Source organism: Sphaeramia orbicularis, chromosome 21 (assembly GCF_902148855.1).
Source record: "Sphaeramia orbicularis chromosome 21, fSphaOr1.1, whole genome shotgun sequence".
Lineage (NCBI taxonomy): Eukaryota > Metazoa > Chordata > Actinopteri > Kurtiformes > Apogonidae > Sphaeramia > Sphaeramia orbicularis.
The window spans coordinates 8,939,529-8,959,258 of record NC_043977.1 but is presented as its reverse complement, the minus strand read 5'-3'; the positions used below and the strand labels follow the sequence as shown (position 1 = coordinate 8,959,258).

General features: G+C 39.0%; 2 protein-coding genes across 2 annotated transcripts; both read right to left on the bottom strand.

The window, feature by feature from the left end:
* Positions 1–4,471: 4,471 nt before the first annotated feature.
* Positions 4,472–5,701, bottom strand: LOC115413095 (trace amine-associated receptor 7a-like). Its single transcript, XM_030125848.1, has 2 exons — positions 5,529–5,701; positions 4,472–5,300 (listed from the first exon to the last, which is right to left on the bottom strand). Exons 1-2 carry the CDS (start codon positions 5,699–5,701, stop codon positions 4,472–4,474), a joined length of 1,002 nt encoding a protein of 333 aa, XP_029981708.1.
* Positions 5,702–10,387: 4,686 nt separating this feature from the next.
* On the bottom strand, positions 10,388–11,617 carry LOC115413096 (trace amine-associated receptor 13c-like). The gene is made up of 2 exons (XM_030125849.1): positions 11,445–11,617; positions 10,388–11,216 (listed from the first exon to the last, which is right to left on the bottom strand). The coding sequence occupies exons 1-2, from the start codon at positions 11,615–11,617 to the stop codon at positions 10,388–10,390; spliced, it is 1,002 nt and encodes a 333-aa protein (XP_029981709.1).
* Between the last annotated feature and the right edge of the window lie 8,113 nt (positions 11,618–19,730).

Below are 19,730 nucleotides of genomic sequence, written 5' to 3'. Positions count from 1 at the left end.
AGCAAACGTCAAAGAGTGTGTGATTTGCTGAATGCACTCGTCACTCCAAAGGAGATTTCAAAAATAGTTGGAGTGTCCATAAAGACTGTTTATAATGGAAAGAAGAGAATGACTATGAGCAAAACTATTACGAGAAAGTCTGGAAGATACTATTAAAGAAGAATGGGAGAGGTTGGCACCTGAATATTTGAGGAACACTTGCGCAAGTTTCAGGAAGCGTGTGAAGGCAGTTATTGAGAAAGAAGGAGGACACATAGAATAAAAACATTTTCTATTATATAAATTTTCTTGTGGCAAATAAATTCTCATGACTTTAAATAAACTAATTGGTCATACACTGTCTTTCAATCCCTGGCTCAAAATATTGTAAATTTTGCTTCCCCACCTTGTGGGGAAATGCAAATGCGCTTCTGGAAGAATGGTCAAAAATTCCCATGAACACACTCCTAAACCTTGTGGACAGCCTTCCCAGAAGAGTTGAAGCTGTTATAGTTGCAAAGGGTGGACCCACGTCAGATTGAACCCCAGAGACTAGGAATGGGATGTCACTTAAATTCATATGCGAGTCAAGTCAGGTGAGCAAGTACTTTTGGCAATATAGTGTGTGTGTGTGTGTGTGTGTGTATGTGTATGTATGTATATATGTATATATATATATATATAGATATATATAGATATAGATATATATAGATATATATATATATAGCCTGTAACGGTACACAAAATTTTCAGTTTGGTACATTTTCAGTTTTGAAAGCCATGGTTCTTTTTTTTTTTTTTTTTTGGAGTTCGGTACGGGAACAAAGAAAACCCTCAAAATGTCTTTAATGCATTTATTATGAATTTTTGAACATTTCCCCCCAATTTTTGGAGACAATAGAGTATAGAAAAACAGGAAAAATGTAATTCTGCTGATATAAATCAAATATAAAATAAAATATTACTAAATGTATTTTAGATATTAGTATTGCACTTTTCCCAGAAAGGTAGTTTTGAACATAAAAGGCCTTTTTGTATAATTCTGAAATGTACATTATTTTTTCAGTTTTGTTTAACCTTACCTTTTTCTTTTTTTTTTTTTTACCTCTGGCAGTTCACTGCTTACCTTTGTACCATTTCAAGCTGTTCATTGGACTTGAACACCTTGAATTTCAATACAAAACTGGAAAAATTGGGGTGTTCTAAAACTTTGGACTGGTAGTGTATGTTGACACCAGGTGGTGTGTTTTTTCCAAATGGTTGGGGGAGCTTCTGTTGAAAAATCAGTTTTTTTGGACATTATTAAGGAAGTAGTAGGCCAGTCGAGCTCAAACTTGGTTCATATTGATTGTCCAACAAATATCTAATATATTTTCTGACATTATTTAGCAAATCATTTTCTGACATTATTCAGGCTGGATATCCTTTGTGTAAACATGATAACTATCCCCCTTTAGCACCGACATAGGTGACCCCTAGGGGAAGAACTGTATTGATTTTGGGTGTTCTGTGAATATTGTCACTTGTCCAAATGGGGGTGCCTCTGTTGAAAAATCTTTTTTTTTTTTTTTTTTTGCAGTATTAATAGATATAGTAGGCCAATCAAGCTCAAATTTGATTCATATCAATCATCCAAAATTAAGGTGGTATCTCTTGTACATTGTGTCATTTATTTGCTTTATTATATAGCAAAGGATTGGGGGGATTTTGGGGATATACCCTTGCTTTTGGCCCCTGACAGCATAAGCAGCGTTAGTAAATTTGTTTGCTTTTAACTCCCTTTCATTAAACCTACCAGAGTTTTAACTCTGTTTTCCCTCTTACCAATACTTGATTTTTATTGTAGTAATGCAAAAGTATTTATGGCTTTTCTATTTGCTGTTGATTTCAGGGATATCCTTCAGAGGCCTTGGAAATGCTGATGTTTGTCTTCACAGCAAAGGTTAGTCAATATTTCAATGTTCAAACTATAAGTCTTAAAACTCTCTCTCAGACTATGTCATATAATATTGCAAGGTAAAGAAAAATTAAAATAAATTATTCTCATTACACATTTTTCATAAAAGGATTATGATCTCACTCCAAAATTACATGAATGAAACAATTTGCATCACCTCGTGTGAAACTATGTCACCAAGTTTCTGTGTCATGTAATGCCTATTAATTATATACACTATGGATGGGAAGATTATCCGATACGTACCGATACACTGACATGCGCATGCATGATCCGAGTGTACCAGTAGAGAAGCTGCGAGTGAATGAAAATTTTGAAATGATATTGAGATGCATCGGTTATTGAATGTTTGTATCGATAAAATTTGATCCATTAAATAGAATATATTTTTCCTTACATTTAAAAGTGTTACTGTTTATTTGGGTAAAGTTTTTCTTTTCTGAAGACCCACGTTAACATGCGCTGCAGATTTGCGGATGTGTACATTGCACACTAAAGTATGAGCTCCGCGGATGCACTGGGCACATGCGCCATGGATGATTACTTTATTGATTTGGCGAGGGAGGAAGAAGTTGAGAGTGAGAAACATGCAGAAAAATGACTTTTGAAACATGTCAGAAGAACGAATTTGTGTGTGTGTGCGCACATCTGAATATGTTTGAGTGTGTGGATATACAGCCATGTGGAAAAAGTCAGGATGCCCCCCCTTTTAGATATTAGTTTTCTTTACCTTATCTAAATATCTGGGATTTTTTTTTTATCTTTATTTTAACTAAAATATGGAGAAAATGTACTTAAAAAGATGAAACTAAGGACATGCTTTTTAAAATGTGTTGGTAAATTCTACTTAATAATTTATTCATTGAGGAAAAAGTTTGGACACCCTTATCTTCATTATTACAGGGCTGTATAGCCCTGTGATGAACTGGCGATTTGTCCAGGTTGTACCCTGCCTTCGCCCTTAAGTAGCTGGGATAGGCTCCAAGCGACCCCTGTGACCCTAGTGAGGATAAAGCGGCTTCAGATAATGAATGAATGAATGAATGAATATCTTCACTATTTAAAAGACAGAAACCTGAAAAACCCTCTCTAACAATCTTCAACTAGTTTGTACCTGACCAGTTCACCACTTCAGCCACTTCAGCTCTGCTCATTACTGCCAAATATTCAATAATTGACTGGACTTTAACCAGTTGCATGTTTTAATACATGATACCACTCATTTTAATTAAAAAAATAAATAAATGAAAAAAAAAAAGGAAATATTGTCTATTTAATATATGGTGGAGGGATGTGAGATTGTTTTAAATCAGTGTGGGACATGTCATAGATCAGGGGTGTCAAACTCATTTTAGTTCAGGGGCCACATTAATCCAAATTTGATCTGAAGTGGGCCGGACCAGTAAAATAATAAGATAATAATATACAAATAATGTCATCTCCAAACTTTCCTCAATGTTTTAGAGTGAAAAAAGTAAATTATGCAATAAAAATGTTTACATCTACTAACTGTCCTTTAAAACCATGTGAATAACATGAACAAACTGAAGGTTCTTAAGGAAACTAAGTGCAATTTTAACAATATTATTGTCTCAGTTTATCATTTAACCATGTAAATTACAACTTACAGATCACAATGGATCAACAAATACACAAAAGATTTAATAACAGGCAGAATATTGTTAAAATTACACTTCAGACATTTTAGAATGTTCATCTTTGTTGACGTTATGTGTGTTTTTGTGAAATGTTAGTTTGTTTTAGTGTAAATACAGTAAAATGACATGAAAATGTTTACATTTACAAGGACAAAAATTTGGAGTTGTGATCATTTATAGGTTATTATGATAGTATTTTACTGATCCGACCCACTTGAGATTAAATTGGTCTGTATATGGAACCTGAACTAAAATGATTAATGTCTTCAGTGTAATTTTTGCATTTCACAAATTCATTCCAGGGCTAGACTGGACCCTTTGGCGGGCCGGATTTGGCCCCTGGGCCACATGTTGGACACCTGTGTCATAGATTATCAGTAACAATGATTTAATTTCATTAGTAGTTTTTGTTCAGTGCAGAACACTCATGGAAAAAATGCCTCATTGACTTGCATTGAAACCACATTTTTTAATCTCATAGAAAATAATTATAATGGGATGAAATAAATGTTGCTAGTATTTGTGATGTCCAAGACTGAAATGAAAGGGCACAGAAAAAGGTTAAAATGTATGTATATAATAATTCTTTTATCATAATAAATATAAAGTCCTTCTATTATGATGATGATGATTATTATTAACAGTTTCCAGTAACAAACACACAGAATAGCTCTGTATGTGGCTGACCTATGTGGAGATTTCTACAAATATATCTGCACAGAAACATGGAATATGAGACATTTTTCATTTTCATCATCCACTGATGTGAAATTACTGCGAGAAAGATTAAAAAATATATTCATTTAAACAATTTGCATACGGATATTTACATGTTTTCAGTCCATTTTGACTAAGGACAGCTCTGTGTGCATCTTCTCTACAGCATGTTGGTCTCAGAGGAGTTTGGCTGCAGAATCTGCAGAGTGACAATGAGTTTAACAGCTTTTCTAAACCAGGGGTAGAATAAGGCATAGATCACAGGGTTTAAACAGGAGTTGAAGTACACAACGTAGATAGCAAAAGATATAGATGAATGTTGAATCATCAGATTAACTGAACCATCTCCTGAAATTGTGACACAATAATATGGAGAAAAACATATGAGGAAGACAATGACAACAATACCAAGAGTCCGAGCTGCTTTCAGCTCCGATTTCTTGCAAGTTACTTTTGCTGAGAGCTGAATTCTGACGGCTGAAATGTGAGAACGCATGGCACGAGCCTGAGACACCGCCACCACAAACACTCTCATATACAGAATGATGATAGCAGTAACAGGAAGAAGAAATGTTACAACAACATCGACTGCACCTCCAAAAAAATCTATGGTGATCACACACTCTCCAACACAAGAACTAGATCTCTCTGGATTAATCAGAGCTTCTCTTAAAATAATACCATTGTAGATAACAGATAAAAGCCAACACAGACAAATACAGACTGTAACTCTTCTCATTGTGATCTTATTAGTGTAATGCAGAGGGTCACAGATAGCAACATAACGGTCGATTGAGATGAGCACCATGTTTCCTACTGATGAAGAGGATGTGCTGAAGGACAGATAATTTAGAAATGCACACAAATAATTACCAAAAAACCAGCAGCCTTTAAATGCGAAGATCACCACTGGCATTGTAACAAGACCCACAAGGAAATCAGTGACAGCCAGAAAGAGGAGGAGCAGGTTAGTGGGAGTGTGGAGCTGTCTGGAGGAAAAAAGAAACATCATCAGACAACATGATATCATAGAACAACATGACAAATAAGGTGGAGGCAGTACAGCTTTAGTTATTCACCACAGGAAAAACATCATGTACATGTCAAAGCATCTGAACAACATATGCACACACAGGTGAAGTTAAACTTGAGAACAACAGAAGCACAGCAGTGAGCATGTGTTGTAATAATCCCATTAACAGTGAGGGAACCTGTACCTGAAATGGCAGATTGAGATGATGACCAGCAGGTTTAGAATCACAGCAAGCACAGAGATGGTGCTGAGAAGAACTTGGACCACAACAGTGTCAGCTGCAGAAGTCAGGGGCTTCCTACAGGAGGTGTTGAGGAGCTGTGGGAAACAGAGCTCTGGCTCATCTTGAACCTCCATCGACACAGACCAGATCCAGGAGATGAGCTCAGTTATATCAGTGGTTCCTCTGGGTTCCTCCTCCTGGACCTCAGACTTTCATCATGTTCATCGCTGTCATGGCAACCCTCCCTCTGTTTCTGCATCACATTTGTGATTCTCAGTTGGACTCTTCTGTTGCATTATCTGATGCAACTTAACACATTCATGTTTCCACATAAGTTTTGCAGAAAGTCTTTTGAAATCCTGGAGAAAAACCATACAGGCCTATTTCTGTTGAGTTTTGTGGAGCAGATAAAAATTAGACTGTATTGTCATCAGAAGGTGGTGGTGAGGTTATGACAAAGGCCAGTGTTAGAGAAGAAGCAGAAGCAAAGCAGTGCTATCTGTATTGCACAGATAGTTGATAATGTGGGCTAACGCAGGAAACTAAAACAGTCTTTACATGAACTTTTACTGTAGGAGTGTGACAAAATTTTGATTTGGCGAACTACTGTGATATTTAATCTTACGATGGATTATCTTTTGCTGCGTATCGTTTTTAAAAAAAATATTATTAAAATATAGCCACTATAAACTTCTTTCATCGTTCCTCCTTCGTGAGTCGAGCCACCATTTCACATGTCATCCAAGCGGCACACCTCGTGCAAGTGGCTGAAAATTGGGCCAAAGTCACAGAAGAAAAAACAAACAACAGTGCTAATATGGCCGACATTCTCAAACATTTCCCTCAACCACCCAATGATATTCCACATGGAGGTCGACATAACTCCATCAGTTATGTTTTGTAACAGTTTGTGAAACTCTGCACCACCCTTCCAGACCATCTGAAAGTTTACTAGAACTTCTTCTAGACCTTCCCTTACAATTTATGACTAGAATAATTATTTTTTGACATTTTTGATCTAATATTACAGGTCTGTTATACTCTATGTACACTTTTTACACCCTCTGCTCTAAAATGGTCATATATATGTATATATACAATTTATATTAGGACATTAACAGAACAGCATCGATGTCTATGGCATAAGTCAACGTTACTTTGGAGGAGTCAACTAGTCATGTTCAATTCTCTCTCTCCTTTACATCACCCGACAGCGCGTGAGCCTTCATTCAGCGCATGTCGATACTCTCATCTTTCCACACAGAAGGTAGTGTGATGTGCGAATCAGCAGACCTGGGTTGGGTTGGTGCGGGTCCAAAAAATTTCACTTTATTTGCGGGGTGGGTCAAATAATTCCACAAAAGCAGGTTGAAAAAAAAAAAAAAAAAAAAACCGACCCATGCATCACTGGCACAAGGCCGAGACGAAGGTCGAGGAAGACGACGACTCAGAGTTGGAACTAAACTGACTGTGATCAAGAAAAACTCTGGTCTAAGTAATGTTCTGTGAACCACGCAAGCACAACCAATATTTAATAATAATGTGGACAGCCAGTGTGTTTGGATTATTCTGTTCATTTATTTCATGAAGACAATGCGCTCTTCTCTCTAACATGCTGTGTGTCTTTTCTGCTGCTGTCTGAACCTTTTCCCACTTTATGTTGTTCACTTAAATTTAAAAGAAAATTCAAGGTGTTAACCTATATTTTGTTTTGGTTAAAAGTCTGAGAAGGACTGTTGATGCTTGTGTCTTGCAAGTTTTGTTTTTTTTTGCTCTTTACTGTACGTTGTTAATGTTCCAGTGAACATTAGTACAAGTTGCTCGTTGTTGAACAGTTGTGTGTCTGTGTTGTTCCTCTGCTGTCAATGTAATGATGTCATCATACGTCTAGTCAACTCGACTTCGATTTTATTGACAAATAAGTCAATCTGAAAAAATCTGAAGTCACTAATGCCCTAATATACATGACCAATTGCCAGTTTTAATATATGATGCTACTTGTTTTATTAAAAAGAACACACAAACACACACAAAATAGGACATATTATCTGTTGCCACGTTTCCACTACGTGGTATCGGCTCAACTCGACTCGGCTCAGCCTTTTTGCTTTTCCATTATGAAAAAGGACCTGGAATCTGATACCCCGTACTAGTTTTTAGCTTACCGGCCAACAGGCTATAAGTTATTGTCGTCATGCGGCGGCGGCAGCGTCTGTCATAAAAATTTCAATCGTCTTCTCCGAAACTACAATTCCGATTGACTTCAAACTTGGTATAGAGCTTCTTTATGATGATGTCAACAAAAATTAGTGAAATTATTTGGATCCGGATCTGATTCTGGATTTCGTGCGACTTTGAAAAATTTCCCTATTGTAAGAGATAGGAAGTGGATCGATGCAATAACTCAGTAAATATAAATGATATCAAGTGTAAATTTCTGCAGTCCAGCCCTGATGGGGAGATGACCAAAACATAATGTCCACATGCTGATCAGGATCTTCTTCTGGATCCGGGAACGTATGGAAAATTTAACATGGGCTCTTATGGGGAAAAAATTTCAATTGTCTTTTTCTCCGAAACTACAGTTCTGATTGACTTCAAACTTGGTATACAGCTTCTGTATGATGATGTCAACACAAGGTATTGAAATTATTTCGATCCGGATCTGATTCTGGATTTGGTGTGACTTTGAAAAATTTTCCCATTGTAAGAGATAGGAAGTGGATTGATCCAATAAATCATTAAGTATCAATGATATCAAGTTGGAATTTGAATTTTTTACAGATCTGATTGGAATATGACCAAAACATGGGCTATTTCTGTAATATCATAAATACACATAACTGGGTGAGAATAAATGGCATCTGGATACATTTCCCAAAGCTTTTAATTTGGCCGGTAAGCTACAGGGCCATTGGTCCTATTTTTTGGTATCACCTCTGCCAAGGTTCCGAGCGATACTAAACCGTGACTTATAACACTGCAGACCACTGATTGGTCAGACAGTTTTCTCTGTGACCCACCGTTTTACAAAAAACAGATGCGGAAGTGGACAGTAAATATAGCAGTACATTAATCCACATGATAACAGCCCAAAACTACACCATGGTCGGTCGAGGAGATTCAGTCTTTGGTGGCCGACGTAAAAATTCAGATGAGACAACACGCAACGAGCGAGTTTTCAGCAACTCTCTGAGCAGACGACACGGAAATAACGTGCTATGACATACAGGTACTGTAAAGTCAGTAGTATCCTGTAATGGAAATAGTCTCCACGAATACTGAGTTGAGCCGAGCCGAGCCGAGTCGAGTCGAGTCGAGCTGGTTCCACGTAGTGGAAAAGCGACATATATAATACATGGTGGAGGAATGTGGCATAGTTTTAAATCAGTGTTGGACATGTCAGAGATTATCAGTAACAATGATTTCATTTCATTAGTAGTTTTTGTTCAGTGCAGAACCCTTATGGAAAAAATGCCTCATTGACTTGCATTGAAACCACATTTTTTAATTTCACAGAAAATAATAATGCGATGAAATAAATGTTGCTAGTATTTGAGATGTTCAAGAATGACATGAAAGGACACAGAAAAAAAGTTATAATGTAAGTACGTAATAATTCTCTTATAATAATAAATCTAAAGTTCTTCTATTATTAAAGGGTTAATGTTTTGCTTTTTTAAATGGAATTATACATTTTCAAACATTTCCCTGAGGTCTGCATAAAATGTAAATGCTCTGCTTGGGTCTGAATTCTTCATTAATTCAACTCCACAGGTCCATCTTCAAACCTATTTCTAATGACACCAGAAAGGTGGTTTGGAGCGCTGGCCCTTTAAATGCAAATGAGCCACTTCACGACCCGCCCCCTCCAGGTTGTGTTCCATGCTTTCTGTCCCGCTCAGCCACTTGTGTTCATTAATACAACCAACAACTGAACATTGTAGGTAATCGGCTCAAAGTTTGGACATATTTTCAGTATGGACTACAACCGCTGCTGCTGATAAACAATTATGTCATACTGAGAGAAATGTTCATCTGAAGTCTTGACCTTATATGAGCAAATGTCGTGACGTAACTAGTTATAAAACGCAACAAATTAAGCAGGAATTGGTTGTAGAAATCCACTCCATGTTTGCCAAAATGAATATAAACATAGCTTTGCAGCACCTGGAGGGTTCAAATTCCAACTTTATGAACTATTAGGGTCCAAATACACAAATAAATGAACCACAGACTAATAAAAGTCGGTTTAAATGAATATGACCCCTATAACAGTTTCCAGTTGTGTTTTATCTTAAGTGCTGCATGGCAACATTATACACAGTACATGTAAGTAATTACTAAACATGTGAAAAATATTAGCAAAAACATTAGAAAATGTCATGTACAATAACTCTACACAGGATTAGACATAAAACTGTACTTTTGCATTACTCCTGCATGAGTACATATCTACTCAGGATATTACACTGGAAAAAATCAAAATCTTTTGATTCTCATTCTCATTTCTTGTCAAACTATCTCATCATAGTTTAAGTGTGATGAGATATTTTGACTAGAAATGAGAAAAGTACACTTAGTAAAATTTAGATTTTTTCCAGTATAGAACATCTCTTTGTGGAAAAATTATAATATCTTAACATCGGTTGACCTGTTTTAATTTTTCTCATTTGCAACTTTTATCCACACTAACTATGCGGTATGACATTTTAAATTTCCATTGTCTATTACTATGAGCATAATTAAAAATGTATGAATCTGGAAAGGTTTCATGCCCACTTTTACATGCATTCAGTATATTTTTGCATGTGTCTTCTCTACAGCATGTTGGTCTCAGAGGAGTTTGCCTGCAGAATCTGCAGAGTGACAATGAGTTTAACAGCTTTTCTAAACCAGGGGTAGAATAAGGCATAGATCACAGGGTTTAAACAGGAGTTAAAGTACAGGACATAGTTAGAAAAAAATGAAGATTGATGTTGAACCACATAATTAACCGAACCGTCTCCTGAAATTGTAACACAATAATATGGACAGAAACACACAAGGAAGATGAGCACAACAACACCAAGAGTCCGAGCTGCTTTCAGCTCTGATTTCTTGCAAGTTACATTTGCCGCAAGCTGAATTCTGACGGCTGAAATGTGAGAACGCATGGCACGAGCCTGAGACACCGCCACCACAAACACTCTCATATACAGAACGAGGATGATAATAATGGGAAGAGTAAATGTTACAACAACATCGACTGCACCTCCAAAAGAATCTGAGTTTATCACACACTCTCCAACACAAGAACTAGTTCTCTCTGGATTAATCAGAGCTTCTCTTAAAATAATACCATTGTAGATAACAGATAAAAGCCAACACAGACAAATACAGACTGTAGCTCTTCTCATTGTGATCTTATTAGTGTAATGCAGAGGGTCACAGATAGCAACATAACGGTCGATTGAGATGAGCACCATGTTTCCTACTGATGACGAGGTGATGATGAAGATCAGAAGATTTATAAACGCACACATAAGATCACCATAGAACCAGCAGCCTTTTAGCATGACGATTAGTCCTGGCAACAAAACAAGACCCACAAGGAAATCACAGAAGGCCAGAAAGAGGAGGATGAGGTTGGTGGGAGTGTGGAGCTGTCTGGAGGAAAAAAGAAACACTATCAGACAACATGATATCGTAGAACAACATGACAAATAAGGTGGAGGCAGTACAGCTTTAGTTATTCACCACAGGAAAAACATCATGTACATGTCAAAGCATGTGAACAACATATGCACACACAGGTGAAGTTAAACATGAGAACAACAGAAGCACAGCAGTGAGCATGTGTTGTAATAATCCCATTAACAGTGAGGGAACCTGTACCTGAAATGGCAGATTGAGATGATGACCAGCAGGTTTAGAATCACAGTGAGCACAGAGATGATGGCGAGTAGAACATGGACCACAATAATTTCAGTTGCAGAAGTCAAGGGCTTCCTACAGGAGGTGTTGAGGAGCTGTGGGAAACAGAGCTCTGGTTCATCCTGAACCTCCATCGACACAGACCAGATCCAGGAGATGAGCTCAGTTATATCAGTGGTTCCTCTCAGTTCCTCCTCCTGGACCTCAGACTTTCATCACATTCATTGCTGTCATGGCAACCCTGTTTGTTTGTTTTTCCTCAGTTCTTTTTTGAAAAGTGAAGAAAGACAGTGTCAGCATGTTTCTGTCTAGTGTTGCAGAGCAGATAAAAACTAGTTTGTTCTATCATCACAAAGTAGTGACGAAGATATGTCAAGGTTTAGGCTGTAATCAAATCAGTTTGATTTTATATGATCCTGACCAGATGAACCACCTGAACTGGATCCTCTGGATGAGGTGGTGCAGTGGCCCCACTGCGAGGTCCTCCTGGATGATCAATTCCTCACCTTATCTCTAACACTAATGGGACTAATATCTGATTTTTAATGACAGTCTGAACAGCACAAATCTGACCCAGGCCACTTTCATATGTGGGTCTAAAGCAGATACATATCAGATGTATCACAATGTGACTTCAGTCTGAACAGTCATGTCGCATTTCATCCAACTTTTACGTCATGGAAATGCAACAGACATCACAATTCTGCGCTGAAGGAGGCAGAACATGGAAAAAACCTTTTAGATCACAGGTGTCAAACATGCGACCCGGGGGTCAAATCTGGCTTGCCAGAAGGTCCAGTCTGGCCCTTGGAATGAATTTGTGAAATGCAAAAATAGATATTAAGAATTAACAATCATTTTAGTTCAGGTTCCACATGCAGACCAATTCAATCTCCAGTGGGTCAGACCAGTAAAATTCTATCATAATCTATAAATACTCACAACTCCACGTTTCTTTTTGTAAATGTAAATATTTTCATGTATTTACACTAAAACAAAGTATAATTTCACAAAAAATGTGAATAATCTGAACAAATGTGAAGAGCCTGAAATGTCCTAAGAAAAATAAGTGCAATTTTAACATTATTCTGCCTGATACTAAATGTTGTGTGTTTGTAGATCCACTGTGATCTGTACGTTATAATGAACATGTGGAAATGATAAACTGAGGCAGAATATTGTTAAAATTACAATTATTCTTTCAATTTGTTCAAGTAATTCACATTGTTTGAAAGGACAGTTTGTAGATGTAAACATTTTCATTGTTTAATTTAACTTTTTTCACTGTAAAATATAGAGAAAAGCTTGGAGTTGACATTATTATGTTGTTATTTTACTGGTTCAGCCCACTTCAGATCAAATTTAGCTGAATGTGACCCCTGAACTAAAATGAGTTTGACACCCCTGGTATAGATGGTATTCACTTGACGTCATCACCCCAGGGACCCAGCCCCAGTCACCATATTTAGGATCAAACAGCACTGCTGCTTATCTGCTCTCCTATATACGTACAGGCAAACCTCCTAGACCAGTGGTTCTTAACCTGGGTTCAGTCGAACCCTAGGGGTTCGGTGAGTCAGTCTCAGGGGTTTGGCGGAGGTCAAGACACACACTCGACAACAGCAGAAGTCACACTGATTTGCAGTAAATATTCATTATTATTGTAGCCTGATGGAAATTAGGTGATGGGTGTGTGTTAAAATGTATGAATGCGCATATGAAACTGGTGGGGTTCAGTACCTCCAACAAGCTTAAGAACCACTGTCCTAGACTCTGTCTCCCCCTACGTTTCTTGCTATTTAATAAATTGATTGAGGAGTTCAAAGGAAGAGGTGGAATTGGTTGATGAATATAAGGCTGGGAGTTGCAGATTGATGTGCACCGGCCAGTGCTTTTCCTTTGGCACCCTACTTTAAACTGTCTGGTCAGTCGGATCGGGGGGGGGGTCATCGAGAAAGTCTTACTCAAAACTAACTCTACAAGGGGCATTATCAAGAGCATGTACAATATTATTTAGAGGGATGAAATAAATATGGCACCTTTACAAAATAATCACAACAAATCATTGTGTGTCTGGTTGACTCAAAGTTGTTCCTGTTTATCCTGGCTATCCAGGCCTCACTCTGCCGGCTCAATGCCTCGGTCTCAGGCCCCTGGTTAACTAGTACCTTGTATCCTCTATAAAGGCCCCATTTGGCTTCTTTGTCCTGTCTGTTGTAACAGCCGTGAATGGCAGAGGTGTTAACCATTGTCCTTCTGCGCAGTGGAGCGGCCGCTGGTCACAATTTGAACAAAGGACACATACATGCAAAGGCAAGCGCAGTCAACTCTGCATTTGTTTGCCCCTCAACATGGCGGAGACTGATCTAGTGCCCCGGATGTGTGACGTCAGTGAATACCAGCTATTTATGTCAGCAAACACAGTATGATGCATGTGACATCACTTCAGGCCCATGGACTGTTTGCACGAGTCTGATGTAGGTCGCATTTCAATTATAATGTGAACAACCACGCCAAAAAAAAAAAAAACCTTAACAAAAAAATCAAGATTCAACAGAAAATTGGAATTGAGCCTACAAACCTGCAGTGTGAACGTAGCGTTAGTTTCCAGTCTTTGTATTTAAGTTCAGGTAATGAATTTAGACCCTTCCAAACTCGAACTGGTGCCTCATTTGAGAAAGATTTCATAGTAAATGAACATACAGAGTCTTTGGACCCAGAAATGAGTTTTATGGCTCTATTATATCAGAGTTAACAGTGAGATCCACATCTGTCAACCATAGTGAAAGTATTGAACTAGAGTATTGTATTGATTGTGAAACACTGCTTCCCCCTCCTAGGTCATCAGACAGTTTACCAGAACCTCTTACCAGACCCTCTGGAAGTCTTGCAGACCATGGTCCATTCAAACTAGTGTCTTTCTGGGAGCCACTAACCCTGTTTCAATGCATCAGTTCCTGGTTCCCATGACTGCTGGTGGGTTTTTCCTATTCAGTGTTTCTGCAGGTACGTCATCTTCCAGTATTACAGAGGTGGTAATAGATGGATAGTATTGAGGTTGTTCTGTACAGCGATGGTGGAAAAAGTATTTAAATATTTTACTTATACAGTTTAAAAATACTCTATGCTATTACCACCATCCTGTCCTGTATTTGTTACATGTGTTTATTGTATCTGCCTTATTTTAACTTGAAGGTTTGATCAATTAAAATGTCTCTGGGCAAGGATTTAAGGTTTAGGTTGAATCTAGGTGGACATGATTAGTATAAGTCTGTTCTGCAGCCGTTTGGATGCTTTTTCACTTAGATTGGATGTCAACTGACAAATTGGTAGAATTAGAGGTTGTGATGACAAACAGTTATAAAAGAGTATTGTGATCAAGGCGTGCAGCGTCACAAATCAGCCTCAAAAATCGTGTCACACGAAGGATGAAGGATTGAAACGTATCGACGATCCGACAAAGCAGAGAGATCGTGGAATTGGGGGGTTTATACGGGGGTGTGTTCCGTGCCTCACGTACCCCAAAATGAGTATGTGCAATGAAAGTGAAACTTAAAATGGCAGGCCAAGTCTATCATAAGCTTAAGACTTGGCCCCCACAGAGTCGTGCAAACTTGAGTCCTTAGACGTCCACACACATCAACCTGTCCGTCGCGTTATACTCTTAGAATAACATATGTAAACACTACGAACCTGTTCAATCAGCTGAAGAGACGGCATCCAAACAGTTTGAGAGTCAAACTGAACTAGAAGACCAACCACACCACAGCCAGACCCTAACCCAAACAGTATGAGAGTCAAACTGAAGTAGAAGACCAACCACACCACAGCCAGACCCTAACCCAAACAGTATGAGAGTCAAACTGAAGTAGAAGACCAACCACACCACAGCCAGACCCTAACCCTAACCCAAACAGTTTGAGTCAAACTGAACTAGGCTTGGGCTGAATCTCAATGGACATCATTAGTATAAGTCTGTTCTGCAGCCGTTTGGACACTTTTTCACTTAGATTGGACGTCAGTTGACAAATGGGTAGAATTAGAGGTTCTGATGACAAACTGTTATAAAAGAGTATCGTGATCAAATCATGTCACACTTTAGAAAAATGTCAAATTTCTCCACCTTTATTCCACCAGGATCAGCTGGACTGTCTTAAGTGTAACACTTGAAACTCATAAATACTGTTTGACTGCACATGGTCACTTCCAACCACAGGGTCTTAGACTGTGTACAAGAAGTCAACAATAGTATTTTGGCTGTTTATATTTTGGAGCCAGAAGTGACCATATTTGATCAATAAAAAATTTAAAATTAAAAGAAATTAGTATTAACTTAGCCTTTTAAGAAAGAATCAAGACTGGGAGCTAAAGATTTTTGACACATCAGGCCGTCAGTGGTGTTAGAGTTTAAGACACCTCCATGCACAGTTTCACACATAATGTTCCCTTTGAGTGTCATTTTTAGACACACTGGCCAGTCCAAAAATACTTCTGGACCACATCATGGTAGGATGGGGATAGAAAAAGACTCAAGGGTAGAGTTTGGGCAAAAAAAGGTAAGAGAAATGGCTAAAAAACAACATACAAAATGCCCTATTTAACTAGTGACCTCTGGTACTTTGTAATAATTGCAGTGATTGGTTGGGTTGTAAGGCACAAAGTTGTGTTTTTTATATATTTATACACATTAAGGAACAGTCTTAATGGTGGAGATTGTTCTGTTTATGGTGACGATGGCCTATTGGAATGAAGATAAGTGGATTTTAGCATCGAACATTTAGTCGAACACCTCAACAAGTGACGGAAAGCCCATGATCACTTCAGTCTCTGCTCCTCAGAATGTCTTGCAACAGAACAAAGGAAACTGCTTTGTTTTGAGATTATTTTTATCTTAAAAACTGGTTTAGAGAGCTGGATTCTGTTCCTCTGACAGCTTGACAGAAGACAGAAGTAAAATGAACTGTCCTGCCAAACATCTGACCTTCACCATCATCAGTATTAAAACTGTTGTATTTTAAATAAAAAATACTAAAAACAGTATTTGTGATTTATAAAATGTCCTGTTGGTGCAGATATTAGGTATTCAGCTAAAATGATGAGCATGTGGACCTCTACATTGAACTGGGACTAAAAATGGACTCCGTATTAAGTGAATAAGTGTATTTGATCATAACAATAACAATTGCATCCCATGTCAACGTTAACTGCAGTGGTGTGTTTGTGTTAAAGCTTGTTTTTAGTGACACCTCTGATTGCAGTGATACCTGAGAGGCTAAGGTGTCGTCATATGACACTGATGCACACAGGTGTGAACAGGCTACTTGCTAAAAGAGGTGCAGAACACAACCATTGTGAACCACAAACAGTGTTCAATGAAACCCCAGAGGACTTCACTGTGTGTCCTGTTTCTGAGGCAATACATGGTAGAGTTTGCTCCCAGCATGCACCCTGTGGAGTTTTCTTGTAATTAGACAAGTCATGCAAGAGTTTGATTTATTCACATTTCAACTAGTCTCTTTTTTTTTTTCAGACATATTTTTATTGAACTTTTTTTTTTTTGCAAAACAGGTGTGACAAGGACAATGTAAAACATAGGACTAACAATAGTACATGGCAAACAGACAATTAAACCCTCGGGGGGGGGGGGGGGATGAAAAGGGTTTATCCTTCAGTGCTGTAGGGAAAGCTTCCACAGTTTGTTTCCACTGATTGAAACTGGGGGCTTTATCAGTAATCCATAAGGCCAAGATACATTTCCAGGCACAGTGCAGTAGAATGTGCAAAAGGTCTGTTTTGTGAAAGTTGTTTCTTCTAGTCTTTTAATACATTTACCATTAACCTCTAGTAAGGAAGGATTTTCTTCAGTTGCTGTGACTGTGACTGAGTATGAGAGCAGGAGAAATGTAGGTAATGTGTCGACTATGTTTACATGCACAAAATACACCGTATCTTGTGTTGTTGGAAAGGTTAAAGATGGACCCATGAAACAGGAGATCCAGCCTGTTGTAATCATCTCTTACTTGTCAATGATTCACCCTAAGAACAGCACGATCACAGACAGAACACCAAAAAGAAAACATAACATGCCCACACTTGAAAACACTCAGCCTTTGGTCCACGCCGGGGTTTCCTTGTCATTGACTATGTGCTCACCCCAACCCTAACCCAAGCTAAAAATCACAAGCACTCCAATAACAACAAAATCAACTTTATTGACTTCTGGAGACAGTTTCCCTTATGTTACTGTAAGTCTTTGTAGTGAACTAAGTGCTTACTTGTATTTCAGTGTTACAGTAAGTAGCATGACCTCAATAAACAGACTATTACCAATGACAAGACTGACTTTGTGGATAAAGTCCTCGTCCGGACAAGTCCGGTATTCTAGCCAGCCCGGCCCAACGTCCTCCCCCCCGGACCTCGACCTCCTCCACCCGGCGCAGGATCCTGAAGGAGGCCGTGCTCCGACACTCCGGTGGGCTTCCTCGTCCAGATAAGACCGGGAACCCTCCCTGTCCTGATGCCGTGAGTCTGCCTCACTCCCCTGCCGGACCACATAGTCCAGCCGGCTCACCCACAAACCGTGAGTACCACTACTCCATGTCCCCTCGTCCTCTGTTTGAGCCCTCCACTCTGATCGTGGGTGACAGTATCATCAGACACATTCGTTTCGCCAACTCCATCACACGCTGTTTTCCTGGAGCCACAGCCGCACACATACTGGACAAACTACCGGACCTGTTACCGTCACTTCCATCCTCCGTAAAACGCATTATAGTTCACGTTGGCTGCAATGACACAGCTCGTCGGCAGTCCGAGCTGACAAAAACTGATTTTAAGACGCTTTTTAGTTTCCTGCAGAGCTGTGGCAGGTCAGTTTTTATCAGTGGTCCAATACCAACACTGTCTCGCAGCGCGGAGCGTTTCAGTAGACTCCTCAGCCTGAACACCTGGCTCCAGCTGACCTGCCGCACTTATGACTTTGGTTTTATCGACAATTTTAACCTCTTCTGGAACCGCCCCTCCTTTTACAGGGCCGATGGCGTCCACCCAAACAAACTGGGCAGCTCTACACTAGCTGGAAACATTCAGTACACGTTACACTCTGCCCCACGTGACTGACTGTTTACACCACACACCCCTACACCTGTGTTTCCCCCCTCACCCACTAAAACAGCTCACAGCTCCCCCCTTTGGTCACACAGCACACTCCCTGCAAAACCACACCCCGCCAGTCACATCCCGGTTTGGACAACACACAGACTCCTCAGACACCCACCAGAAGTACCCCGCTCAATGGACCCAGACAACCTCATCACTCTCACAGTCAATAACTCCAAAGCAACCACACCCCCAACCAACAACTCATCTGCAGCCTTCAGTATGGCACTTCTAAATGTCCGCTCTCTTTCAAATAAGGCTTTTATTGTTAATGACTTGATTTTAGATCATCGGATTGATTGTTTATTCTTAACAGAGACATGGCTGAGCACGGATGCACCAGCAGTTCTCACCGAGGCCTCCCCACCAAATTTTAACTTTGTATTTTCTATTAGAAAGGGCAAGAAAGGTGGTGGTACTGCCTCAATCACATCTGATGCCCTTTTTACCAAGCAAATTTCGTTTGATCAGTACCCCACCTTTGAGCACCATGCCTTTGTTTTTAATAACCCTGCAATTATCTGCGTCACTGTTTACAGACCACCAAAACAGTGTGCAGCTTTTATTGATGAGTTTTCAGAGTTTTTATCAATAATCCACACCTCTTACAATATGATTTTAATTTCCGGTGATTTTAATTTGCACATTGATAATGAGTCCGATAAGTTATCCAAAGATTTTATGAACTTACTGAATTCCATGGACTTTACCCAACACGTCATGCAGCCGACTCACAACAGGGGACACACTCTGGACCTTGTCATTAGCCATGGTCTGTCCACGAATGTGTCCTCTGTTGTTGATTTGGCTGTATCTGACCACTACTGTGTGTTTTTTAGCATCACCGGTTTTAACAAAAGGGAGACCTCGGTGAGGACTGTGAGGAGGCGCTGTCTGACTCCTGAAGTGGCTGCAAATTTTATTGAAGTTTTACAAAAATACCCTCCAGTTCCTTTATCTGCATCCTGTGATTTTATTGTTGAAAATTTTAATAACAAACTTAAGTCAAGCCTCAATTCTGTAGCTCCACTGATTACAAAAAAGGTGAAAATAAAGCCTGCACCTCCATGGAGAAATGAGGAAACACGA